This window comes from Odocoileus virginianus, unplaced genomic scaffold (assembly GCF_023699985.2).
Source record: "Odocoileus virginianus isolate 20LAN1187 ecotype Illinois unplaced genomic scaffold, Ovbor_1.2 Unplaced_Contig_3, whole genome shotgun sequence".
NCBI classification, from domain to species: Eukaryota; Metazoa; Chordata; class Mammalia; order Artiodactyla; family Cervidae; genus Odocoileus; species Odocoileus virginianus.
The window spans coordinates 2,906,227-2,933,651 of NW_027224320.1; the positions used below are offsets into that span (position 1 = coordinate 2,906,227).

The 27,425-nt window shown below is 53.0% G+C and overlaps 2 protein-coding genes across 10 annotated transcripts in view; one reads left to right on the forward strand and one right to left on the reverse strand.

Moving 5' to 3' along the window:
- SLC6A6 (solute carrier family 6 member 6) overlaps nt 1–8,755 on the forward strand; it is a 78,401-nt gene extending 69,646 nt beyond the window's left edge. For all 7 annotated transcript variants that reach the window (XM_070463488.1, XM_070463491.1, XM_070463490.1 and 4 more), the window contains 5 exons: nt 2,844–2,981; nt 3,973–4,075; nt 4,655–4,755; nt 5,841–6,011; nt 8,228–8,755. In XM_070463488.1, the coding sequence (XP_070319589.1) occupies nt 2,844–2,981; nt 3,973–4,075; nt 4,655–4,755; nt 5,841–6,011; nt 8,228–8,368 (654 nt within the window). In that variant the 3' untranslated portion in view covers nt 8,369–8,755. The remainder of the gene's footprint in view (nt 1–2,843; nt 2,982–3,972; nt 4,076–4,654; nt 4,756–5,840; nt 6,012–8,227) is intronic.
- Nucleotides 8,756–24,577: 15,822 nt separating this feature from the next.
- Nucleotides 24,578–27,425, reverse strand: part of GRIP2 (glutamate receptor interacting protein 2) — a 100,679-nt gene continuing 97,831 nt past the window's right edge. For all 3 annotated transcript variants that reach the window (XM_070463548.1, XM_070463547.1, XM_020872579.2), the window contains exon 24: nt 24,578–26,734. In XM_070463548.1, the coding sequence (XP_070319649.1) occupies nt 26,576–26,734 (159 nt within the window). In that variant the 3' untranslated portion in view covers nt 24,578–26,575. The remainder of the gene's footprint in view (nt 26,735–27,425) is intronic.

Below are 27,425 nucleotides of genomic sequence, written 5' to 3' on the forward strand. Positions count from 1 at the left end.
CTCGCGGCACCGAAAGGCCCGCCTGATTGACGCCCCAGGAAGGGGCGTGGTGGGCTTTGAGCTCTGGGATCCGTGGGGGAAGGTTTATAGATAGATCAGCACCAGCCATGATAAGGGCCCTATCCTGTGAGCTGTCCACTCGGACCAGGCTTCACATGTCACATGTGGAAAAATACACAGAACATGAAATTGACCCTCTTAGCCATCTTTAGGGCTTCCCCGGCGGCTCCGGGGTAGAGGACCCACCTGCAAAGGAGGAGACGCTGGTTTGATCCCTGCGTCGGGAAGATTGTCTGAAGAAGGGAATGGCAACCCCTCCAGTATTCTTGCCTGGAAAAACCCCATGGACAGAGGAGGCTGGCAGGCCACAGTCCATTGGGTCGCAGAGCGGGACATGACTGAAGCCACTGAGCACCCGTTTGTGAGTGCTCGATCCGTGCCTTAAGTACACTCATGTCGTCGTAGCCATCACCACCATCTCCAGAACTTTCTCATCTTCCCAAACGTAAAGTCTGTCCCCACTAAAACCCCCCTTTCCTCCCGCCGCCTCCTGGCTTTTAAGCATCAGCTCCTTAATACGCAGTGTCCCGTATTTACGTACAACTGTCCCCCAGAGCCAAGGAAGCCGAGCTCAGAAACAACCGGGACTCAGCCGCACCCAGCGGGTTAGGGACTGAAGCCATGCCTGACGGCTCCCAGAGCTGCCAGTTCATCCCTGCGAGCTGGCCTTCCCTTTTTTTAAAGATAATTACTTGCTTATTTTTGACTGTGTCGGGTCCCGGTGGTGGCGCGCGGGCTTAGTTGCACGTGGGGTCTTCATTCCCAGCTAGGGATGGAACCGGTGTCCCCTGCGCGGGAAGGTGGACTCTTAACCACTGGACCACTGGGGACGGGCCAGCCTTTCCGCCTGAGTTTCACCCCCCGGCATATAGCTCCCTCCTGTGGACGTGCAGAGATGCACAGCCAATCTCAGGGAGCGCGCGCCCCACTCAGCCGAGGAGAGGGTCCCTAGGTTCGGGAGCATTCTCTTTGGCTGAGGGTGTTTCTGGAGAGAGGGAGTGGGACGGTCACCACCTGGAGACAGATGCCTGTCGCTCTCGCTGGCCTCCCTCAGGGGGGCGCGGTGTGCGCAGCCCGAGCTGGGACACTGCATGCGCGAAGCCCAAGGCGGGGCGCGGGGTGCGCGCGGCCCGAGCGGGGGCGCGGTGTGTGCGCGCAGGCGGCACAGGAAAGGAGAGCGGGATCCCCCCTCCCCCAGGAGCACACCCCCCAAGCCCCCGCCGTGTATTAACAGGAATCAGCCCATCACCCATTTACTCTAACCCTTTCCCATCCTCCTCACCCCTGTGGAGCAGACAGGATGCTCTCACTCCATAGCGAAGGAAGCAGAGGCTCTGAGAAGGCGGGGCTGTGTCACTATTCAGCGAGTCAGGTCTGGAGAGGCTGGTGGCGGAGCTGGCGTGGTGCCCCCCAGGGCCGCAGCGAACTCAGAAATGAGGGGCTTGTGCCAGTATTGGCCCTGACTCTCGGTGACCCTGCATCTGCCTGTCTTTGATTTTCAAGTCTCAAAACGGGGAAGAACCTTTGTTTCTAACTCCTTTACAAGGTTAATGTCAGATCTGCCGGTCTGCTCTGGTTTACTGGCCTTTTAGACTCAGCACCCCTTTGGCTGAGACATCAATCAGAGGTCTAAGCACCTGCCCCCTGCTCTCTTGGGACCGCTTCCAAGAGCTTCTTGGTCATCGTTTCTCTGAATTCCCAGCCCCTTTGAACGCTCGGGAAGGACCTGCTCCCATGCGTGTGTGTTCCCTGATTCTCCCGTGATGCTTCCCAGAGGAGCCAGCCGTTGGCCGCGTTTTGCAGGAAGGCTGTGGAAGCAAACCTCCCATGTCTGTCCCAGAGGAAAGAGCCGACGGGTTGAGGTTTTAGCTTTTGGACGTTGAGTGGACTCCGACGGCCTCAGAGGGCATGTTGGCTAGCCGAGCCGTTTGGCTGTGGTCACTCCAATGAAAATGCGTCCGTGTGCCCTTTCACCCCAAACCGCACTTCTAGACTGTGCTGCGGATAGGTGCCTAGAGACAGACGTGGTCCGGCCCAGGTCGGCCGCCACGGAAGCTGGAGACTGTCTACGGGGCACCTTCCCTTGAGGTCGTGAAGCCACTAAGATCCTTGCGATACGCATCCACAGGACGGGGTTAACGCCCCCGTCTGAGAACCGAGGCGGCTCCGTGGACTGATGTGAAATGTCCCCCCAGGGATAAATCGTTAGGTGCAACAGTGGGAAGGTTTAGAAAGACTGAGGGTCACCCTCAAAGGTTACCTATGAACTGGGCTTTCCATCACCTTTGGGAGCCCAGGGATGAGTTCCTGGGGTCGCGGGCAGCATTTGACTCACGCACATGGGCCTGTGGGCGTGCACGCAATGTGTGCGGAATCCTCCCATGGAGCCCACGGTCCCTGCAGGGTTGAAAACCACCGTGTGAGTCTTCAGTCTGGAAACTGAAGCCCAGACTTGCCTGGGTCACTACCCATAGGTCACGTGCTGCTATGTACCTGGCCCGACTGGGTGCCCAAGGCCCAGAAATAAGGGGGCACCGCCCTCAGCTTCCAGGAAAACCCAGACCCAAGCGGGAGGTTGCCCACATTGACATACCAGCCAGCAAGTGTGCCGGGCAGAGGGGCCTCGGGCACGGACTACCTGGAGAGCCGCGCGGGGCCCACCAGGCCTGGCCCGATGGGTGGGACTCAGCATGCGGAGCCCCTCCACGGCGTGGACGTGACCCCCCACAACCCGAGCCGAGGGGGTGCTGGCCTGCTGCTCATGGCTCTCCTTCCTTCCCCAGTTCGTGGAAGTGGAAGGACAGATCACGTCCTTGGTTGATCTGCACCCATCCTTGCTAAGGAAGGGTTTTCATCGGGAGATCTTCATCGCCTCCATATGCTGTGTCAGCTACCTGCTGGGGCTGACCATGGTGACGGAGGTAGGTGGCTCCCGCCTGGCACGAGGGGACCCCCCCCTCCACAGGGCCCCGGGTGCTTTCACTGTGTTTCCCAGGTTAGTTCAAGGCCACACTGCCTCCCTGCCGCCCCCCACCCAGCAGCTGGGTGAGAGGGCCCAGCAACTGAGGTCGTCCCTCCTTTGGGGGTCCCACCCCACCCAGGGGCAGCAGGGGGTGACTGAGAACCCCGCCCTCCAGCCAGACGCCCTCCCCCACTTCCCTGTTACCCTGGCAACACCATGCCCACCTGCTGCCCTCCATCTCTCCTCATCCCGAGGCCCCGGGGAAGGGATCTCTCCTCATCCCGAGGCCCGGGGAAGGGGCGCTTCGGCCAAAATCCCCTTTGACAGCAGCTCCGTCCCCACTGCTGTGGGCAGTGGCCCTTCTCCGGCCGGCCTGCAGGGGAGCTGAGTGTGTGAGCCTAGCCCGGGGCCGCGGCCTCATCTCCTCAGCGCCCACCACCCGTCTCTCCTTACTCTCCGGCCCAGGGTTGCATTCGACCCCCAGATCAGGATTTCACATCCCCAGTCTTCCTTCCCGGCACTCAAAATAAATGTGTTTCCCAAAGTGTCTGTAAGAAACACCCCTGGAAAGGCAGATCACAGGTTCACATGCCGAGCAGCTTGGTCTCACTGAAGTCTTCTCTGTTGGCCACCGGGGGTTTTAAGCTCCTCCGTTGGAAACAGGCTTCAGCGAATCCGTTCTTTTTTGTGCAAAGAAAGACATGTTTTGCTTTCATTTCTTTCTGTGTGTGTCTTTTTTAATTAAGTTTTTACTTTTTGACTTAAATTTGTCATGAAGCTAAGCATCTTTTAACACAGTTATCTGGTCCTTGCGGCCTCTGCCCAATCCCCCCTGCCCCCCGCCCCAGCCTGGGCTTTCTATTTTCTTCTTGACAGGCCAGAACTCTTTACATATGGAGGGACTTAGAGGCCAAATAGCAAGTTCATCTCCTCTGGCTTTCTCTTCGCAGGGCGGCATGTACGTCTTTCAGCTCTTTGACTACTATGCAGCGAGCGGTGTATGCCTCTTGTGGGTGGCGTTCTTTGAATGTTTTGCTATTGCCTGGATATATGGTGAGTAGAGACGTTTGCCTGCTTTTCTCAGGTCTCCTCTTTGGGCTTCTCTCTTTAGAAGCTTCAGAAACAGAATTCTCGTGGGAATTTCATTTTGCATCAAACACAAAGGCTGTTTCCTGCCTGGACCCTTCCCCTTTCACCACAAATACGACCGTAGCCACGTGGAAGCTTCTCTCCAGGCTGAAGGTTCAAGTTGTGATCTGATGCCTTGACAAACACAGAGTTTGGCCTTGCAGGGGTCTGTCTTTGGTGAACCACCCCTGGAGTCCAGGAATGGTCCATTCTGACCTCCTCAAGTCCTTGGGATGGCCACACCAGGATTTGGGACTCTGCCTGAGGTTGCCAAAAAAATACCGGCTACCCAGTGACCCGTGAATTTCAGATCCTTTCAGATAAACGTGTGCCGGGTCTGTGTGGTGTGGACAGGTGCACAGACCTGGGTGAGGCCCTGGAGACACCCCCTCCTCCTCGCCCCGCCCTGACCCCACGGCCCTTGAGCCCCTGCCATAAAGTTCCCAGGGCGGACGCCGCATCTGGGACGCTGGATCACTGTCCATCTGCCTCTGACTCTTGCAGGCAGTGATAACTTCTACGATGGTATTGAGGACATGATCGGCTACCGGCCGGGGCCCTGGATGAAGTACTGCTGGGCCGTGGTCACCCCGCTTCTCTGTATCGTGAGTGTCCTCCTGCGCGGCCGTGGGCCACCGTCCCTACCCCAGGGCTTGACGCTTTCACCCGCCCGCCCACCCATCGTGAACTCGGCGTCGGCTCAGTGCTGGCCTCCGACAAACCCGTTTCAGCTGGGCCTCGGGGCAGGGGCCGGGCTGCCGCTGTCCGCTCAAACCACGGCGAGCTCAGGGTAGACTGCCCCCCGTGTTTAGGAACCGGGTGCCGGGGGATGCCCCCAGGGACCTCGGTCTCCAGGCCACTGTGTCCCTCCCCGCTGAGGCCCCCGCATCCCCATTTGTTAAACAAGGAGGCCGACCGATGTGGGGCTGAGTAGCAGTGACCGTGTCGGCTGTCTCTTTACCCCCAAGAGCGGCTGTGCTCTTTTATCACCTGAGCTGCAGACTGCCCCCCGCAAAGTGCCTCCGCTGTAGCAGCCAGCCGGCTTTCCCGGTGGCGCCAGTGGTAAACAGCCCGCCTGCCGACGCAGGAGACGTAAGAGACGTGGGTTCGATCCCTGGGTCGGGAAGATCCGCTGGAGGAGGGCATGGCCACCCACTCCGGCATTCTTGGCTGGAGACACCCCGTGGACAGAGGAGCCTGGCGGGCCGCAGCCCGTGGGGTCGCACAGAGTCAGGCGTGACTGAAGCGACTTGGCCCCTGGGCTCATGCGCACGCGTGCGTGTTTGCACTTCGTTCTAAGGGCGCCCCGAGGGTCCTGCCCAGCTCCGCCCGGGCGGTCAGGGGCCTGACAGGTGGTCTCTCTACCACTGGAGCCACATGGGCAGCTGGGATGCAGAGAAGATGCAGGAAGGCGGTCCCATGGGTGGAAGCAGCCTGCCCAGAGGTCCCCAGGGGCCCCGGCGGGGCTGAGACACTGGGATCCATAGCATAGCCATGCAGGAGGAGGCGGTGGGCAGGTGGCCGGGCGTTGCTGGCCAGAGGAGGACCGTGCGTCCTGAAGGCCCTGCGGAGCAGCAGAGGGTTCTGAGCAGGGCAACCGCTCCGTCAGCAGAGGGGGAGGAGGGTGGGGCCCTCGGTGGGCCCCGCCCTGGCCCCAGAAGCCCCTGACCGCCCCCTTGTCTCCCCACAGGGATGTTTTGTCTTCTCTCTCGTCAAGTATGTACCCCTAACCTACAACAAAGTCTACACGTACCCCACCTGGGCCATCGGGCTGGGCTGGTGCCTGGCCCTGTCCTCCATGGTGTGTGTTCCCCTGGTCATGGTGATCCGCCTCGGCCAGACCGAAGGGCCCTTCCTCGTGGTAAGCACCCGGGGCCCCCCGCCGGGGGCAGGATGCTGAAGGCCAGCCAGCTGGCAGTTGGCTGTGTGAGCCTCTCTGAGCCCCAGGCCCCTCCCTCCCCCTGCGGCGCGCCTGAAGCTGCGGGCAGGAGATTGCGCGGTGGGAAGACGGGGCAGCGGCGGCACCTTTGGGGGCCAGGCAGCGGGCCAGGGGGCAGCGGCTTCAGATGCCAAGACGAGAGCCAGGGCTTTGCCCCCAAGCAGAGGGGGCCAGGTTGTTGCTGAGACAGGAGCTGGGGGGGAGGGCTGAGCTCAGCCCACACTGGTGTCCCCCTTCCCAGACCGGTGGCCCCGATTGCCGCCGGACCCTCAGAAAGAGGCCACCTCCTCACCAAGCAGAAGCTCTGGCTCCAGGGTCTCTGCTCCCGTGGGTCTCCTCCGCCCACCCCCCGAATCCTGCCGCCATCCTCTCCGAAATTCCTCCAACAGTCCTGGAGGTTACAGGCCCTGGCTCTTTCCAAGAAATCCTTTTCTTAGACTCTCCCTTAACCTTTGGGCTTGGGCTGGCTCCAGGACGGCACTGTTTTGTTCTGGGCTGTTTTTATTGTTATTCTCTTAAAACATCTGGAGCCAGGATGTCCGGGGGCCCTGACTCCCTCCTGGGCTGGGCAGTTTCCTTGTGGGCAGGGGCCTGGTTGGGGGGGGGTTGTCTTTGGTCGGGGGCTGGGGGGGGAGGAGGGGACAGGCCTTCCCGAGACGGAGGAAGTAGGCAGGGGTGTGCCCGGGAGGAAACCGTGAGGCTGGGGTCTGTCTGGGCCAGGAAAGCCTCTGGGGTGTCCCTGCGGCCCTGGGTCCATTGTGTTTTCTCAGAGGCTGCAAGGAAGGACCCCAGGATTCAGCCAGAATGCTGAATAGCCCTCTCATTTATCAAAGCACGGACATAGTGTGCCTGGGACAGATCCAGCCCTGCTCCCCCGGAATTTCCAGGAATTTCTCTTGCCACCCAGAGACTGAAGGGTTAATTGGCAGCGTTGGAAGGCAGTGCTGAATGCTCATAGCCGACCCAAGAGGTCACTGCCTTCTGTCCCTTGGAATCCTAATTTTAAAATCCTGCTCCATCTCACGTTTAGAGGTTCAGGCAGAGCAGGGTTGGTGTCGGGGAGGAATTCGAGTCCACCCCCGGGTCACGTCCGATCCTCATGCCCCCAGACCTGACCTGACAGTTCCCGGAAGCCCCCTCCTCTGAAGGCAGCCGGCCGCCACCCACCTGTGTTGGCCTCCAGTCTGGTTCCTCCCAGGCCCAGGCCGCCGCCCCAGTTGGGGTGTGGGGTCACTGGGGCGCGGGGGCTCAGGCACCATCACAGGAGGTGGTCAGGCTCCCGGTTTGGGAGCCCCCCATCCCGGATTATCAAGGAGATGTGGGCCTCTGCTTGCCAGAGCTTGTGGATTTTAAAGAGCAGGTGGAAATCTGGATTTTCAAATGAAATATTGTAGCTTTTACCAAGCAGCTTTTGAGCGTTGTTGTAAACCTGCAATGAACGTGGTTGCCGAGACAGAGGGTTTCCTGCTTACTCTTGAAGCCTCTGAGTGGCCACCTGGCAGGCGGTGGGCTGGGTGGCGGGAGCCCTGGGTCAAGTCTCAGCTCTGCTTTGGTTTCTTGGGTGTCCTGAGAGGGGCTTTTTTCCCCCTCACCCGTGATCAGGCAACCTGGGGAAGAACCAGCTGCCCCACGCCCGGCGGTGGTCCAGCCTCTGGCCTCTCTGATGGGCGGGGCAGCGCAGACAGGCAGCGTGGTCTCCAGGCCCCCAGTGGGGATGTGGAGAGGGCAGGACCTGTAGCTTGTGGAGATGGGAGAGTTTGGGAAGGTTGGGAGCCATGGGAGGCTCAAGACAGTCATCCAGCCTTGGGCATACGAACTGTAGAAACTCAGCTGCTTTGCAAGTCAGGGAGATAGTGGGGACAAGAATCCCAAGGAGGCGTATTTCAGCTCTATGGGGGAAAGAGTGTGGAGGCATGAGTCCCCTTGGCCAAGGAATCTACCTGCTGGGAGCTCTGCTGTCGTTGAGGGCCTGGGGCACCTTGGTTCAAGGCCTTTGTTTGCCAGGAGATGAGAAACGGAAGGTCCAGAGAGGGCAGGGGTTTGGCGAAGGTCACACGGCACCCCGGCAGGACGCGAGGTGAAGAGGGAACCCACAGGGCCTGACCTGTCTCCCCGCACCTGTCCCCTTCCTTCTCCAGAGACTCAAGTACCTGCTGACCCCGAGGGAACCCAACCGCTGGGCCGTGGAGCATGAGGGGGCCATGCCCTACAGCTCACGCCTGGCCCTCAACAACACGCTCAGGAAGCCCACCCACATCATCGTGGAGACCATGATGTGAGCGCTCTCCGGCGGACGGGCTGCTCTCCCGCTGTTTACTAACATTAGATTCTCGTAGGGCCAGGTTTACAGAGCTTTACATTTGCACTAGGGTTTTTGTTTATTTTTTCAATTGTCACAGAAAATGTTACTCTGTGTGTTTGTGTGTGTGTGAGCGTGTGCACGTGTGTGTGTGCGCGTGCGGTGCTGTGTGTATATGTATTTCCTTTTGATTTGGGGATGTTTTGTACAAAAAAGCAAACCCACGGGCAGCTGTCCGGGGCAAGGCAGAACTTTCATACAGAATCAGATGTATTTTATGGGGACTTGGTAAAATTTTCTTTGTATTTTTTTTACATGTAACTATGTACACACGTAGAGATTGTCAAAGACTTACCACTTGAATTGATCTCGCCAGCGATAGATCTCGTTTTTAAAAGCAATTCTTCGGTGCTTATGCAGCTGGCAGAAAGTTCTGCCCCCCCCCGACCAGAACCCTGGGTGGAATTTTAAAGGTGGCGTACCCGCAGACCTGGTTCAAGTGAAGCAAACAGCTATCTGGCCAGACCCCAAGGGGCTGGAGAGAGGAAGGTGCCTTGTGATGCTTATCTTAGCCAACAAGAGAGATGCCCAAACCGTAAACCAACCCTCAAGAAAAGGGACTCAAGTCCACAGTGGAGGCCCAACGGCGAAAGTCAGATGCTAAGCACGCCAGGGACCCCTGCATCGGGAGGGTCCCTTTTATTTCAGGATTGAGGGTGGATAGTCAGAAGGACAAGAGGGAGAGGCATTCTTCCCCTGGGTATCCCCTGGAGCAAGTGGAGGCTGGCCCCGCAGGAACTGGGAATCTCCAGGCTCCAGACCTCACATGGATGGGTCTCTTGCCTTAGAAGGGGGCTCCTATCAGCTTCCGGACGACCTCCCCAGCTGGCATCTCTTGAAGCTGCCTGTTGGAGAAGCGTGATGTCTTTGAGGAGGGGCGAGGGATAAGCCAGCGGACCAAAGGATGTGCGCCCAAGTGCCCCGGAGGGGGTGGGGGGCCTGGTGTCGGGCGAGGGGCTGCTCCTTCCCTCTTCACGCCACCCTCAGCTCTGGCCTCGTCTCCCAGAGGCTCTTGTTGAAGACCCCGGCCCAGGGTCACACTGGCGCCCAGCAGGGAGCTCAGGAGCGAGCTGTCATTGGGGCGAGGTGCTCCCCTAACTCTCCTGCGAGTTCAGGCACAGGTGCAACCCACGCGGGTCACCTGGGAGCTAAGGTATCGCTTTCTCCCCCTCCCCTACAAAAGCTGGGGTCAGGCGTGCAGTAGGTGGGGACTGCAGGCAGAAGCTGAGTCAGGGCAGGCACCCTGGAAACGGGCGTCCCTCTCTGAACCAGGACGGAAGGCACCCCACCTTTAGAACCCCGCCCGGCCCGCATCTGGACCTCAACTGTGCCATTTAAACAGACACTTCCAAGCCCAGAATCTAAAGTAAACCGAACCATCGTCCCGCATGAAGAGCAGTGATCGCCTCGGGGGCTGTGGAGCGCGGTCCCGCTCCGCGTTCAGAGCAGGGGTTCTATGAACCCTGGGACCCCCCCCCCCAAACCCGGGCAGGGGCGGGGCCTCAGGTGTCGCCCTCCCAGGGGGCAGAGGTGACTCTGAACCTCCCATCTTTGGCGTGTGGTCACAGTCCCCCGTCTCCATGGCGATACTCTGCCAAACAACACCCCACCCTATTCCAAACCGTCGGCAAGTCTAGTTCCCATCTCACTGTGTATTTATGGTTGCCACCGTGTCTGATTCGCTGGTGTTGCTTTTGTTTTTTCCCAGTTTTATTGAGTAGCAATGTGACCTCTTCTTTGTCTTATGGAGCTTTAGTAACTAACCACTGTCAGTGACTGGGGACAGGTCACGTGCAGGAGCTCGGGGGGGGGGGGCCCGGACCCCGGCGAAAGGCCACAGCGTTTCGGGATGGTTGGCAAATCGCAACATTCTGGAAATGGCCCGGAAACGGCCCCTTCTTCTACGATTCCCAGACCAAATTCTAGACCAAAGACACACGCAGACCAAGCCCCCAGGCCCCGCCTGGAAGGAAGGTCAGCCACTCTCCCAAACCGGGTCCTGGCCCGTCTCCGGGCACCTGTCCCCAGTCACAAGCCCCCGCCTGACCCCCCAGCTCCTGTGTATCCATAGAACTCGGCTCTGTGAGTACCTTATGTAACGACGCGTGCCTCTGATGTCTCTGCATAAAAGAAACTTGTCATCGGCGCTCACGACTCTGGTTCGCCTGTCTCTGGGCAGGCCCCCTGCCCGCGCTCTACCTGGGACGGAATTCTGATGTTTGCAGCCAGATTTGGAAGGGAGGCAAGAGTGAGGCTTAAAGGAGGTTTCTAGGGTGCAGAAATGGGGCAGGGCCCCAGGACGGTCTCACCCAGGGAGATGCTTCATGGAGCTGGGCCTGGGCCCTGTTCGCCCCTGCGGTCCCCAGTGATGGAGAGGCTTCCTGGGTCTCCCAGTCAGCGCTCTCATTGGCAAACGGGCATGTTCGCCTTGAAGACCAAAGACCAGCCTTATGGCAGAGGGCCTGCTCCGTCCCCAGAGTCCAGGGACCCTGTGAGCATCCTCAGGGGCCGGCTGGACCCCAAGTTGCAGCTCAGTGGGACAGGTAGCCCCGGCCCCCCGGCCCCCCACCCAGCAGGCCTCTGGGAGCCAGGCGTTGAGAGCAGGGATGCAGGAGATGGCGGGATCTAGCCTGAGGCCACGTGGGACATCCACAGCCATCACAGAGCGGCCTCAGGTGGTTCCTGGGCCCCGGGCAGCTCCCTCTGCAAAGCCTCTGGCCCCACATTCTCTCCCCAGGCCCCCAAGACGGTGGGGGGGACAGTGTAAGGGGAGGGGGCGTCCTACTCAGCCTGGCCCAGAGTGTCCCATGTCCCCAGGTACCACACAGCGGTCAGGGGCCCAGCCAGCATCTCCCAGCCATACCCCCCACCATCCCTCCCCACCCCCAGGCCTCAGAGACTGGCCAGGAAAGAACCCAAGAAAGGAACCCCCCTTGAGGCAGCCAGAGGCCCCATCCAGCCCTCAGACTCAAGGTCCGGGGAGCGTCCGGGTGGACACCGTGAATATCACTGTGCAAAAATCCCAACAAGCACAAAACAACGAACGAAGCTCAAGCATCGAACTCGGAGAGGGGTGTGGATGCCCCAGAGCCAGGGGGCAGCCTTTGTCCCCGGGTCGGCCTCTCCACGGGTGTGGCTGCAGACACGTTCTGCCCTGTTCCCTGGGGTGGGGGGCTGAAGCATCTTATTATATATTTGACTTCAAACTGAGATGTCGGCTTCATTTTTTTTTTTTTTTACCCAATTAATTTTCAAATCCCTAGCAACTGTGACTGTATTTAGCACGAGAGAAAGCTGAGAACGTGGGTCTTTGCCTCCTTCCAGAAATGTCTGGTTCATCAGGACATTTTTTGAAACTTCAAACTATTTTTTAAGATATTTTAAACTTTTGTAAAAGAAAAAAATATATCAAGCAACAAGAGACTCTTCTGAGGAGCATTTGTATTTGAATAAGATCCTTGTAAAATCCTTGGTGTGTAATTCAGTCTCGCTGTATACAAGCTTTTGTGTATAAATGTTTTCTGATACGAATCCCTGTATTTTGCAGGGTGTTTCTTTTCCTCTTTGGCTTTTTAGATAAATATGTATATCAATATTTTAAGTTCATCTTTGCTTTTTTTTTTTTAGAGGAGTTTGTAATCACCTTATAACATGAAAATAAAATTTCCTTTTAAAATCCGAAACGTGTGGGTTCCATTCTGACGCAGCCGTTCCTCTTTATGTTTAGCAAGCTGTTTACGTTTTACAGAGGGCTTTCAGCCCAGCCCCGGGGACATTCCTCAGAGAGGGGTGTTATTCTCTCAGGTTGGAGACACTGAGGTGAATGTCGCGGAGTCCCAGCTCTGGTTGGAAAAGAATTTCCAGACACGGAGTGGTTCAGAAAGGAGTGGGTTTATTAAGAACAGGAAGCAGAGATAATGAGGGTGCTGCAAGCACCCACAAAGGGCCGACCCCCCAACAGACCAGGGGGAGCCCGTGCAGGTTTAGCAGCCAATTCTTACAGTCTCAAGGCAGAAAATTCCTGCCGGAAGGCTGGCGTTAGGTGATTAGTTGGGGCTTCCCTAGTAGCTCAGATGGTACAGACTGCCCGCGATGCAGATGTGGGTCTGATGCCTGGGGCGGGAAGATCCTGTGGAGGAGGGCATGGCTACCCACCCCAGTGTTCTTGCCTGGAGAATCCTGTGGATGGAGGAGCCCCGAGGGCTACAGTCCACGGGGTCACAGAAGAGTCAGACATGACTGAGCGACAAACACCTCAGAGCGACATAGGCTGAGCACCAGGGTGAGCATTTCTGTCTCATTTGTGGTCAGGAGGCCAGCTGGTGACACCCGGGGGGACTTTTGGCAATTGCGACAAAGGCACTCAGCCCGCTTCGGAGGTGGCCTCGGTTCTGGGCTCTGCTTCTGTGGCCTTGGGGCAAGACTCCGCAGTAAAGACTCAAGAGGCCTCAGGACACAGGAGTCCCTGCAAGTGTGGGCAGCGGGACTCAAGTCCCCGAATCCCCGGTTGGCTTCAGCGGCTTCTAATAATAGGACCCGACCAATCACCTGGGCCCGGGTGGTCACCTGATCTAAAGCGCCACGTGCCCATCGGACGTGCTGCTCACCACGCGCCCGCAACAGGCACCATCCCGTACTAACACCCGGGCTCTGATCGCCATGGCCCGGGGGCGCTGAATTGGGACAGACCAGTGATTATAGAGCCCAAGAAAGTAGTCTGTCACTGTTCCCATTGTGTCCCCATCTATTTGCCATGAAGTGATGGGACCGGATGCCATGATCTTAGTTTTTTGACTAATGAGTTTTAAGCCAGCTTTTTCACTCTCCTTTTTCATCAAGAGACTCCTTAGTTCTTCTTCACTTTCTGCTGTTAGGATGATATCATCTGTGTATCTGCGGTTATTGCTATTTCTCCCAACAATCTTGATTCCAGCTTGTGCTTCATCCAGCCCGGCATTTCGCATGATGTACTCTGTATATCACGTATGCAGGTCAGGAGGCAACAGTTAGAACTGGACATGGAACAGCAGACTGGTTCCAAATCAGAGAAGGAATATGTCAAAGCTGTATATTGTCACCCTGATTATTTAACATATGCAGAGTACATCAGGAGAAACACTGGGCTGGATGAAGCACAAGCTGGAATCAGGATTGCTGGGAGAAATATCAATAACCTCAGATATGCAGATGGCACCACCCTTACGGCAGATAGAGAAGAATGAAAGAGCCTCTTGATGAAAGTGAAAGAGGAGAGTGAAAAAGTTGGCTTAAAACTCAACATTCAGAAAACTAAGATCATGGCATCCAGTCCCATCACTTCATGGCAAATAGATGGGGAAACAGTGGAAACAGTGACAGACTTTATTTTCTTGGGCTCCAAAATCACTGCAGATGGTGACTGCAGCCATGAAATTAAATACTTGTTCCTTGGAAGAAAAGTTATGACCAACCTAGACAGCATATTAAAAAGCAGAGATATTACTTTACCAACAAAGGTCTGTCTAGTCAAAGCTATGGTTTTTCCAGTAGTCATGTATGGATGTGAGAGTTGGCCTATAAAGAAAGCTGAGCACTGAAAAACTGATGCTTTTGAACTGTGGTGTTGGAGAAGACTCTTGAGAGTCTCTTGAACTGCAAGGAGATCCAACCAGTCCATCCTAAAGGAAATCAGTCCTGAATATTCACCAGAAGGACTGATGCTGAAGCTGAAACTCCAATACTTTGGCCACCTGATGCGAAGAACTGACTCATTGGAAAAGACCCTGATGCTGGGAAAGATTGAAGGCAGGAGGAGAAGGGGGCGACAGAGGATGAGATGGTTGGATGGCATCACTGACTCGATGGACATGAGTTTGAGTAAACTCTGGGAGTTGGTGATGGACAGGGAGGCCTGGTGTGCTGCAGTCCATGGGGTCGCAAAGAGTCAGACAGGAGTGAGTGAGTGGACTGAACAGAACTCTGCATATAAGTTAAATAAGCAGGGTGACAATATACAGCCTTGACATACTCCTTTCCCAGTTTTGAACCAGTCTGTTGTTCCATGTCCAGTTCTAACTGTTGCTTCTTGACCTGCATACAGGTTTCTCAGGAGGCAGGTCAGGTGGTCTGGTATTCCCATCTCTTGAAGAATTTTCCACAGTTTGTTGTGATCCACATCCAAAGTCTTTAGCATAGTCCATGAAGCAGATGTTTTTCTGGCTAATCTGTTAATCGCAAACTCCTATTTTATCCCTGCACCCCATATTTCTTTGGTGATCATGTTTGTCATCTATTTCCCTGAGTCTATTTCTGTTTTGTAAATAAGTTCGTTTGTATCAATTTTTCTAGATTTTAAGTATAATTGATATCACATAACATTTGTCTCTGACTTACTTCACTCAGCACAGTAATCCATAGGCCCATCCATGTTGGCACAAGCAGCATTATTTCATTCTTTCCCGGCTAGTAATATTCCACTGTGTGTGTGTGTGTGTGTGTGTGTGTGTGTGTGTGTGAGATCTTCCTTGCCATTCAGCTGTCAGTGGACGCTTAGGTGGCATTTGGGTCTTGGCTGTTGTAGGTAGTGATGCAATGAATGTTGGGGTGCAAGTGTCTTTTCAAATTACGGTTTTCTCTGGTTATGTGCCCAAGAGAGGGGTTGCCAGATCATAGGGTAGTTGTCTTTTTAGTTTTTCCAAAAAACCCAAATGCTTTGCTCCATTGTGGTGGTTACCACTGTACGTCCCCACCAACAGCCCAGGAGGGTTCCCTTTTATCCAGGTCTTCACTCACAACTATTGTCCGTAGACACTTATAAAAATGATTTTTTTTTTTTTGCAGTATAGCTGCTTTACAATGCTGCGTTCGTTTCTGCTGCATAGCCAATGAATTGGCTCTATATTTATATATGTATATGTACACGTCCTATTTTTGGATTTCCTTCCCAGTTACGTCACCAGAGAAGACTGAGCAGACTTCACTGTGCTATACAGTAGATTCTCATTAGTTACCTGTGTTATAAGGTCCCCTGGAGAAGGAAACGGCACCCCACTCCAGTATTCTTGCCTGGAGAATCCCATGGACGGAGGCGCCTGGCAGACTACAGTCCATGGGCTTGCAAAGAGTCGGACACGACTCACGACTGAGCGACTTCACTTTCACTTCACTTTCATACATAGCAGTGTATATCTTTAGTATACAGTTCATGGAACTCTCCAGGCCAGAATACTGGAGTGGGTAGCGTTTTCCTTCTTCAGGGGGTCTTGCGTACCCAGGGATTGAACCTTGGTCTCCCACACTGCAGGCGGATTTTTCTGTTGCTCAAACGGTGAAGAATCTGCCTGCAACACAGGAGACCTGGGTTTGATTCCTGAGACGGGAAGATCCTTTGGAGAAGGGAATGGCAGCCCACTCCAGTACCCTTGCCTGGAGAATCCCACGGACGGAAGCGCCTGGCGGGCTACAGTCCATGGGGTCACAAATGTTTGGACACGACTGAGTGACTGTCACTCCTGCGAGTGTGTATCTTTAAGTCCCATTTCCCAGTTCCCTGTGCCCCAGCCTTGCCCATGTTCTCTATGTCTGTGTCTCTATTTGTCCTTAACGTAAAAGCTCATCTTTATCATTTTTTTAGGTTCCACATAGGAACAACATTATACAATGTAGGTTTTACTCTTTCTGAATTACTATACTTGTTTGACAGTCTCTAAGCCCATTCACAACTCTGCAAATGGCATGATTTGGCTCATTTTACAAATAATATTCCACTGTACATATGACACACATCATCTTTATCCATCCCTCTGTTGCTGAATATCTAGGCTGCCTCCATGTCCTGGTTATGTGAACATTGTGGTGCATCTATCTTTTGGAATTACGGTTTTTTACAGGTATGTGTAGTAGACATTATTATGAAACCCATTCTGACTGCTGTGAACTGATACCTTATTTTAGATTTGATTTCAATTACTCTAATCATTTTCAGTGTTGAGCATATCATCATAGGCTTTCTACTGACATAAAAAGAGTGAGCAAATTACCTCCTGAAATTGACGCCAGGAACCGTGGAGGCTGTGACTTTTCCAAGCTCCTCGAGACCAGAGGTTCAGGCCAGCATCCTTTAGGCACACTGGGGACTCTGGTCTCGGCCAGAGCCAACCAGACCGTAGAGGTTTAAGGGGGGGGGGCTCAACCGAGGGCTGTCTGGGCCCCACCCCGATCCAGTTGTGGCAGCAAACCCTGGCCAGGGCCAAGGACGGGGTAGGATCTCAAGTCAGAAGGCCGTAGGCTATAAAGCAGCCGTCGCTCATCTTTGCTTGCCTATCATTTCCTGATGCCGGTGCTCTGTTGGAGGACGGCCGACCTGCCGTGCTGGGCTTCTTGGCCGCACAGAGCCACCTGATTGAGGTGTCACACGTCCATGAAGTATGGGCTCCGCTTGTAGCTCAGCTGGCCAAGAGACTGCCGGCAAGGCAGGAGACCGGTTCAATTCCTGGGTTGGGACGATCCCCTGGAGAAGGAAATGGCACCCCATTCCAGTATTCTTGCCTGGACAATCCCATGGACAGAGGAGCCTGGCAGGCTGCTGTCCATGGGGTCGCAAGAGCCAGTTACAGTTTAGTGACTAAACCACCATGGAGTATATCTACTCTATTCTTTTTTGGATTCTTTTACCAGAGAGATTATTGCAGAAGGTGGGGCAGAGTGCTGGACGCAGGTCCTCGTAGAGCGCTGCAGGAACGAGGGGGAAAGGAAGAAGGAATGAGCTAACCCTGTGGATCATCTCTTAGAGTTCCAGATTCCTGTGTGTGTTAGAGATACAGATGTCTGTGTATCCATGCAAGGAAGGAGATGATCCTTTTAGTTATCTATTGCAAATGCAGACTGCTGCATCTATGTTAGTCCTGACACCCTGATTCATATCGGACCCTTCAATTCTGGGGGGAGCCCTTTGGATTCCCAGGGACTCTCTTTGGTTGCAAATTACTTGTTTTGCATCTCTTTCTTCATTTCTCCTCAAAGGGACACGATATGGTCTTGTCACCCTCTGTCTCGCTGACTTCACTTAGGGAGCCTTCAGACTCCATCCTTGTGGCTGCCAGGGGTAGCATTTCACAAGTTCAGCGGTGGTTTCTGATGGCTGAGTAACCGTTCGCCGTACATGAGTGCCGCATCGTCCCAAAGCTTCACCTGTCGGAGCGTCATCTGCCGTTTCTCTGTCGTGGCTATGGTAAGCAGTGCTGCAGTGCGTGTTGGGCTGCGTGTTTATCTTTGAATGATGGATTTTGGGGGGTACAGGCCACGCTGTGGGTGAATCACATCCTGGGCTTAGCCCCTCGATATTTTTATCAGGCATTGGGAAACTGTCCATTAGACTGGCGTTGCCCATGTACATGCCCACCTACAGTGGATGGGGGTTCCCCTTCCTCCAGACTCTCTCCCCCATTTATTGTCTGTAGACTTGTGAGGATGGCCATTCTGACTGGTGGAATTTAATTTCCCATCATGTTGATTGGCTTGCCTGCACGAATTAAGGATACTGAACATCTGGCCCTGTGGTGGAGTTTTCCATTGATTTTTTCTCTTTTTCCTTAAAGTGTGTGGAGAAAAGTTACCGGTGCCAGTGGCGTCTTGAGTCACTTGTGTTTGGAAATGATTTCTGCAGTACTCATGCCAGGGCATGTGCTGAGGGCAGCTGGGATTCAGGGCACCCCATCATCTCTATGCATCTGTGTCCTTTAAGCTTTAATCTGCCAGATTTTGCTGGTTCTGTGTTTTCATACTGTGTGCAGTGTGACCGTGAAGGATCGGGGGCAAGTGTCTTTTTGCATGACGGTTTCTCAAGATACAGGCCCACGTATGGGAATCTCAGATCCTAAGGCTAGCCTCTCTTGATGGTAATTTTGTGTGTGTGGCATTTCGACACTGTCCATCACACTGGACCTGGCCAACGTACATTGTTAGCCACAGCGTAGGGAAGTTCCCTTTCCTTCCGGCTGTCTCCCTCATTTAATATCTGTAGGTTTTGAGGATGTCCATTATGACAGGTGGGATGTGATTTCTTTTTGCTCTTTGGATCGGCATTCCTACAGCAATCAGGGATGCTGAGATCTTGTTTTGGGGTGGATGTGTGGGGTACTTTATTCCCTAAAGGGTATGAGGATAACTGACAACCAGCATTGGGCTTTTTGAAAGTCAGGTGCTTTTGGAATTTTTATTTTTGCATTACCTAGGCAGGATGTATCCTCAGGGCAGCTGTCCTTAACAGTCCCCCCAGGCCTTGTGGGTGAGAGGACCAGGAGGCATCTGAGCGCAAGGTGTAGTTACAGAAAGTTTCCACAAGAGGGCAGCACTTTCCTGATTCCTGAGACAACCGGACCTCAGGCAAAGCGGACTTCTGGACCGTGGATGGGACTGGGATGCGCCTGAGGACGCACTTACGGGGTTCATTCTCACCGATTCTCCGAATGATTCGCACCTCCCGTCTCAGAACGAGTGCCCGCCTTGGACACAGCACCCTGCTGAGGGTTTGGTGGCTGCAGGCGCAGGAAGGAGGCTTGGGGGGCGAGCCCAGGACAAGCGCAGGCTCCGGGACGCTCCCGCCAAGTCCCAGTGGAGACTCTGGTCAGCCCGAGCAGAGGACACACCGGAAGTTCACGCGGCTGCTCGCCGAGGCCACTCTGCCCGGCCGTCCTGAGCGAGCTGCGGCGCAGACAGGGGGCTCCGGCCGGCTCCGGCTCCAGGGACAGCCGAGCAGCCCGAGGCAGGGAGGGCGCGGGGCTGAGAAGAGGCGCTCCCCTCCCCTTTCACGTCACCCGCGTGCTGCGGGTTGAAGGTCCCGCCAGCGTCTGGTGGAGGAGGGGTGATCTCAACAGTGGCGCGGCTCCGAGTGCGCAGCAGCCCGAGGCAGGCCCCAGGTCTCCAGGACGATATCGATCCCATACCTCTGGGGAGTCTTTGGCCGCAGGGCTTATTTGAGAAGGTCCAGCAATGTGCTCCAACCCTCGTGGTTTCTCTCTCCCTGATACAGGTCTCTCTGCATATGAGGGAAAACGGATGGAAAGAACCCTCCTCCTTCCTTCTTCCTCATACACACAGAAATCTCTGTCTAACCTCTAACACAAATCTGTGATCAATACTGCCCAGACCTGCTTCCTTCCGGATTTGCACAGAAAACCGTGCGGCTTACATATCAGACCAGCACCTGATGCTCAGCTCGCTGCTCGGCCTTCTGCAATGAGCTCTGTCCAAAACAGACTAGACTAGACAGACTCTGTGGAAAAGTCAGACCTGAATCAGGCGGCTGGACCCTGAGAACAAGGGCAACACTGCAAATCGACTGCAAGAGCGCATCGGCCGGATGTCAGAGGAAAGGAAGGAAGGAAGGAATGGAAAGGAAACGGAAGGGAAGGGAAGCCATGCCTCCTTTCTTTCCTCCCCTCCCTGACTTGGACTGCGAAACCCATCCTTGGGGCCCAGCCTGGACCAAGTGAGGGTCCACACAGCCTAGCAGCCCCTTCGGACACCTCTCCTGCCTGCTCGGCTCTGGCTCGGCCCAGAGTTCCGATGGCATCCAGGCAGCGAGGACCTTGGAGGCAGGAGTCACTTGGCCTCCACCTCTCCGGGTGCTGGGCTTCCCAGCGCAAGCCTCCTTCCTGACCGTTCATCTCCCTAGGCAACGAGCAGTCTCAGCAGGGTACCGGGGCCCTCATCGTGATCAGTCCTGAAGGGCCTGGTGGTGACGTCTTACAGGGACTAATGAAACACACGCACGTTCCACGCTCACTCCCAGCCCAGGAAGCTGCCTTTCCCTCTGGCTTGGAGGCCCTAAGAACCAGAGGTGGGCGTGACAAAGTGCTGCGACCTCTTGGACGCTTCCTCTAACAACAACTCAACTGCAAGTTTATTTTCCCATCTGATTCACAAGGCCTGGGTTGTGTCAATAACCCTATTCTCAGGAAATAGCCTGTGGTAGAAAATGCTAAAAGGATTCGAATCTCGGATGACTTCCAGGAGGTCAATTTGAAGAGCGAAATATACTCACACTGGTGATAGATAGAGAAATAAGTAAATAAACCATGCCCCAATATGCTCAAGATCCCTAATATTTAGGGGAATGCCAAGCAAACCTCCAAAAGAGGGGTCACTCCTACAAGCAGGAGGTCCATTCATTAAAAGTCTGCAAACAGGAACTGCTGGAGCGCCCAAGGAGGAAAGCAGCCCTCCTACACTGTTGCTGGGAATGTGCATTGCTAAGAGCCTCCATAAAATGCTCTCCAACATCCTGAACGACGCTTACAGCAGAATAGGCCCGTGATTTGCGATTTTCTCTCCCGGGTGTATGTCCAGAGAAAGCTCTAACTGGAAAAGAACGCACCAGCCTTCACGGCAGCGCTGTTTTCCTGCACCTACGCAGAGCAATCAGGAAAACTGTCCGCCTGGAAATGGATGGAAAAGGAAGTTGTGGTAGAAATAGACGACGGACTACTAGCCAGAAAAGGGGATGTACCCACGGAGACCCTCCACCAACTGAACTACTTTACACAGAGGAGGGCCAGTCAGACACACTATCACATGCAGATGGGGCTGAAGCATAGGCGGAAGAAACCGACTTTGCAAAAGACAGAGTGGCTCAGAGACTTCAGCCAGAAAAGTAGGGTTACAGAAACGGAGGTGAAGGTGGAGCGATAAGTTAGGAGGTCTGGATTGATATATACACAGAAATAGATATATGTGCACGTAGTGAAGTCACTACAGTCGTGTCCGACTCTTTGCGGCCCCACGGACTGTAGCCTATCACGCCCCTCCGTCCATGGGATCTTCCAGGCAAGAGTACTGGAGTGGGCTGCCATTTCCTTCTCCAGGGGATCTTCCCAACCCAGGGATCAAACCTGGGTCTCCCACATTGCAGGCAGACGCTTTTACCCTCTGAGCCACCAGGGAAGTCTTGTTCGTGTGTGTGGATATAATAGATAATATAGAAGTGAAGAAGGAATTCATAGGGCCTGGACCCCATCTCAGGCCTGTCCATGCTGATCATGCTCAGCCACCTCTCCAATGGACTCTGAACTCTGTGCTTAGTGCCTATGGAAACGACAACAGAAGGATAAGACCCCCTCTGGACAGGGGAACCTTGAAGATCGTATCCAGGTTACTCATCGCCTAAGAGAAAACATACTCTTAATCACCCCTGCCTCTGGACAGTATCTATCGGAATGTAACCACAGGCTTATCAGTTATTAACTGGTTGGAATGTAACCGCAGGTTTGTTGATTATTAACTGAACACATAACACATGCATGATGGGGTTTTGTGATTGTATTCACCCTTCTTTTGTAAGTCTCAAGGAATCTGGGCTGGTGGGTTCAGACACGTACACATGGGGCATGAAAGATGTTCACAGATGCTGCTCGGGGCCCTTGGCTAAGAGGAGACTCTGCCTTGGGCCCGCAGGTGTAATAAACTGCACTCCACTGTCTGCACTGTCCTTCTGAGCGAGTTTGTTTCCCGGAAAGCGTGGCTACGACAGAAGGACCTGAGATTCAGCACATGGAACACTCCTCAAACCTCTGGAATTCTCACTGGCAAAAGAATCCAAAAGTGAAGGATCTGCTCTGCGTATAAATCAAGGAGATCAAACCAGTCCATCCTAAACGAAATCAGTCCTGAATATTATACTGACATTATATAATATATATAATTAATAATATAATAGATATCATATATAATATATTCAAATATATTTATATATAATTTAAAATATAAAATATATATTAAAATATATTAACATATAATATATTAATATAAATATGTATAACTTTATATATATTTATAAATATATATTATATATATTTATGTATATATAAATATATATTATATATATACATAAATATATAAATGTATATAAATATATATAATATATAATATATAATATATATATTTATATATACATAAATATATAAATGCATATAAATATATATTATATATATTATATAATTTATATATAATATATATAATATATATTTATAAATATATATAACTATAAATATATATAAATATATAGTATATGTTATATTATATTATATATTATATATAGAATATTACATATTCTATATAAATATATATATTATATATAGAATATTACATATTCTATATAAATATATATATTATATATATAAATACATATATATTTATATAGAATTAATAAATATATATTTATATATAATTACATAATGACATATAATATATTAGACATATTATGTATACATATTATATTATACATTATATTATATTATTAATATATTACATTATATTATTATACATTATGTTATACATTATAATAATAAATAAAATAATATATAATATAGATAATATATAAATATATTTGTATATTATATCATATATAATATATGATATATTATAATAATAGTATAATGATATATATGTATATAGATAATATATATATATATATAAGCATATATTAATATATTATATATTTACATTTATATATAATTATATATACTATATATTATGTAATATATTACATATTTTATATATTATGGTATATAATATAAATATATTTAAATATAATATATATTATATGATTATATATTTAAATGTATTTTGATATTTTGATATATAATATGATATATATCATAAATATATGATTAAATGATTATATATGTAAATATATTTTATATATTATATAATTATGTGATTATATAATATATTATGTCACTATATATTAATATACATATATGTATATTTATATATTAATATAGTTAATATAATATATATATTATGTTGCATGTTTTATATATATTATATATAGTATAATATATATAACACTGATGTTGAAGCTGAAGCTCCAATACTTTGGCCACCTGATGGGAAGAGCTGACTCACTGGAAAAGACCCTGATGCTGGGAAAGACTGAAGGCAGGAGGAGAAGGGGACGACAGAGGATGAGATGGCTGGATGGCATCACCGACTCGATGGACATGGGTCTGAGCAGGCTCCGGGAGATGGTGATGGACAGGGAGGCCTGGTGTGCTGCGGTCCATGGAGTTGCAAAGACCAGGACACGAATGAGCGGCTGAACTGAGCCGTAAGTCGAGTCAAGCTGCTGTACATTGAAAACAAAACTGTGTAAATCAACTATACTCCAACATGTCGTAAAAGTGAAATTGGAAAAAAAAAAGCAATAAAAGAAAAGGCCTTGCATACTGCTCTGTCCTCCTTGTCCTGGGCTGGTTGGTATTTCATCCCTGGAGCCTGACCAGCTTGGGTGCATGGCTGACCTGCACTGGGGCTGAGGCCTGGGGTGCGTGTGCTTGCACCAGAGCCCCACTTTGCTGTTGGAGCACATCTGTTTTCCTCCTGACACAACCGCAGCCTCCAGATCCAGGCAGACCGTCCTACAGCTAAAGCAAGCCTGGTGCCCCTGAACGACGGTGGACCTTCTGGCCAGGAGGAGTTTAGGAAAACTCACGCAGCCTCTGCGTGTCCTGGCGTTGGGTGCCCACTCCAGCCTCCTCCCTCCGAGTCACCCCTTCTGCGAACCACCGGCCACCGAGGAGGGCATCTGTGCGAGGCTTGGGCTTTTTTTGTCTTGGGTTGAATCTTAAGGGGGTGTAAGTGGCGAGACACACGCCCACAGCTGTTTGCTCAGGCGCACTCTGCATGAAGAGCCCGTCCCCGAAGGCTCTGGTTCCCCAGTAAGCACAAGGAGGTGTAAAGAAAGGCTGCTGCCTTGTGGACGTTGCCCGTAACAACTTTAGTATGTAAACGTATCGGGATTACGGTGTCTTTTTCCTGTATATTTGGTCTCCTTTTTCGAAGACTAATCGATCAGATGTTTGCGGGTTGATCTGTGAGCCCTGTATTCCCGTCTGTTGATCTGCGTGTCCATTTCTGTGATCGTGGCATACGCTGCTTTGATGACCATAGCTTTGCAGTGCTGTGTAAAGTTCGGGAGGCTTATGCCTTGTTGCACGTTCTTTCTCTTTGGGATTGCTTTTTGCAATTCTGGGTCTTTTGAGGTTCCATAAAAATTTTAACAATTACTTTTCCTTGTGTTGTGCAAAACATCATCCATAATTGGGAGAGGTATCGCAAGCAAATGATTTATTTGTTAAAGCAGACACCCTAATCCAGATGGTTGTAAATAGTTTTATTTTTTTTAAAAAATCACCCCAATAGCAATCTCCCACCCAACCCCCAAGTCGTTGCAACTTGGGGGGGCGAGGTCTGTACACATCCCCAGACAGACCCCAAATGGCCTTTACGATTTGGCGCCCCTCGTCACATTGTGCTTCCCGAGAGCCCTAAGAAAACCCCTTGTAGAAAAATACTTTACAAGGAATATGCTCTAATCTCAGCCAGAGAAAAATACAGCTTTTAGGGGGTGGGAGGGGCACATCGCGCGGGGGCTGTACTGAAAATGCATAGGCAGGCAGGACGCTCACCGGGGAGACGGGGGTCAGGAAACGTTGATTCTGGGGTGACCAGTCCCCGTGAGAAGACAGAGGAATATTGCATATGAAAAGGCCGGCCGCGGCCAGGAGGCTCACCCATGGGACCCGGCTGCAGACATCTGGGGAGTGGCGGAGTCCTCAGCCCAAGGATGCGGGGGGCTGGCCGGGTTCAGGGCACGTCTTCCTCAGCTGCCGTCCAACAGGCAGAGACGGTTCTGAGACCATCCCCACCCTAATCGTGCAGAGGGGTCAGCCCGCAGGGGGCACACGGCAGTGCACAGTGACCCAGCGTGCAAACCGCACAGCTCTGGGGTCCTCACCAAGCCCCTCGAGGGGAAGAGCGTTATTCTGGGGACACAGGGGTGCGAGGTGGAAGGTGCGGGCGGGCGGTACCTCTGTTTTCCTGGGACCCTGTTAAGGGCTGGGCAGGGTCCAAGCACAGCCTGGCTGGCTGAATGCTTTCTGCCCACCTCCATCCCCGGGACGGGTGGCGGGGACAGCCCTGACCTCCAGGGAGATGTCCCGGGCCCTTCTCCATACCGAAAGGTAGCAGAACACAAGGAAAACCATTTTAAGCAATGCTGGCGCTTCCAGATTTTCAAGCGAGAATCAACTTGCATGACCCCTTTGGACACTGTCGCCCCCAGGAGTGAGAAAGAATGGCCCATCTCCCCCCGCCTCCCCAGTCTCTCCATCTGCCTCTGTCCCCTGCTCTGCTGACCTGGTGAGGAGCTGGATCCCTTCACACGCATCCTGTTTCCAAGGTTCCCCATCTTCACGGTCACAGCAGCTGAATGGAACACACCTGGGACTTCGGTCCGAAAACGACTCCCTCCCACCCTGAGGGGCCTGGGCTGAGAGGGGTGCACTCGTACGGGGCAATGGCCACGCGGCCTATGAAAGCAGCGGGAGAGGCAGACAGCCTGACGCCCGCTTTGTGAAAGCTCACCCAACAGGCCCAGAAATGCAATCGCAAGCCACAGAGGCTTCAACCAGAGTCTCAGAGATGGAATAACTGCTCAGAGGGCATGGGATTCCAGACGCCCTGGCTCCGAGTCTCCTAAGTGCAGCAGGGGAGGGTGAGCCGGTGAGCCCCGGACCCAGATTCTGGAGAGAAAGGGGCTGGCCCCCTTCCGTCTTTCCTGGCGGGAGGCCATCCAGATCAAGTAGCCCCCAGCCTCACCCCAGATGCTCCCCTGAGGGGAGACTAACCATCCCTGAGAAGCTGCACATCCCTGCCTGCGACCACGCAGCTGGGATCAGCTCCTCTTGCTCACCTCCTGAGACGGGGGGCTCACTCCTGCCCTGCAGTCACCCAGCTCCACATCTCTGCTGGGCGATCGCTCCCTGTGTGGCGCTGAGCTGTCCCCACACTGGACACGCTTCGGAGGGGCCTGCAGGGACCTGGAGTAGCCCCTTCACTCCTGGCTGAGCGACCTGCCTTCACCTCCATTGGGCACCCTGCCCCGCCCCGGCGCATCTCAGAGGCCCAGTTGGAGAAAGACCTCAATGCCGCTGCAACAGGCCCGGACTCCCGCCACCACAGATCTGGAGGACAAAGTCCGGTCCGAGCCTGCCCAGATGGCAGACAGACAGGCGGCTGGCCGCTTCTCCAGGCCGGCTGCAGGCGTGGGAGCCGGGATCTTCCTGGATGTCCAGATCACGGGCCGAGTTCAGAGCATCCGTGGGCCGCTGGGGCCAGGCGCCCGCGGGGACCGGCTGGTCTGGGCCAACGGGTTGCGGCTGATGACCAGCTCCACGACATCGCCCGCTTCAGCCAGGAGCGGCACAGTCAGGCAGCAGTCGAGGTCCCGCGTGCGGACGTGGTTGACCTGCACACACACAGCCAGGGGGCAGACAGCATCCACTCAGCCTGGGCTCAAGTGGGTGAGGCTTTCCCAACACACAGACCCTGCCCGGCCTGGACACACGGTCAGTCTGAATGCTGCCACAGAGGCGGGCACTCCCATTAACTCTATCAGCCCTTCCGTGCATCCTTCACCCTCCAACACCTGCACCTGCGTCTCCTTTATTTTTTAACATCACAAGCAGACCACATGCTCAGCCTCCTGCCCAGAATGTGGGGCATGGGCAAGGGTGTGCCCACTCACATTTCCCAGGCTCCCTTGCTGTGAGGTCGCATGACTTAGTTGCCATGGTGTCTGGGGCATTTCCTAGAGGGCAGAGCCTCCACAAGACCCGCGGTGGATGTATTATAGGAGAGGTGATAAATAAATGTTCACATGCGTTAAACCACTGAGATTTGGTGACTTCTCTTGGTCCAATGGTTAAGAATCTGCCTGCCAATGCAGGGGACCTGGGTTCAATCCCTGGTCCAGGAAGATCCCACATGTCACAGGGCAACTAAGCCAGCATGCCACAAGCACTGAGCCAGCGCTCCAGAGCCCGCATGCTCCAAGTACTGAGCCTGCGCCGAGTACTGAGCCTGCGCCGAGTACTAAGCCTGCAGCATATCCTGGAGCCTGAGCCCTGCAGCAGCAGAAGCCACCGCAGTGAGGCATC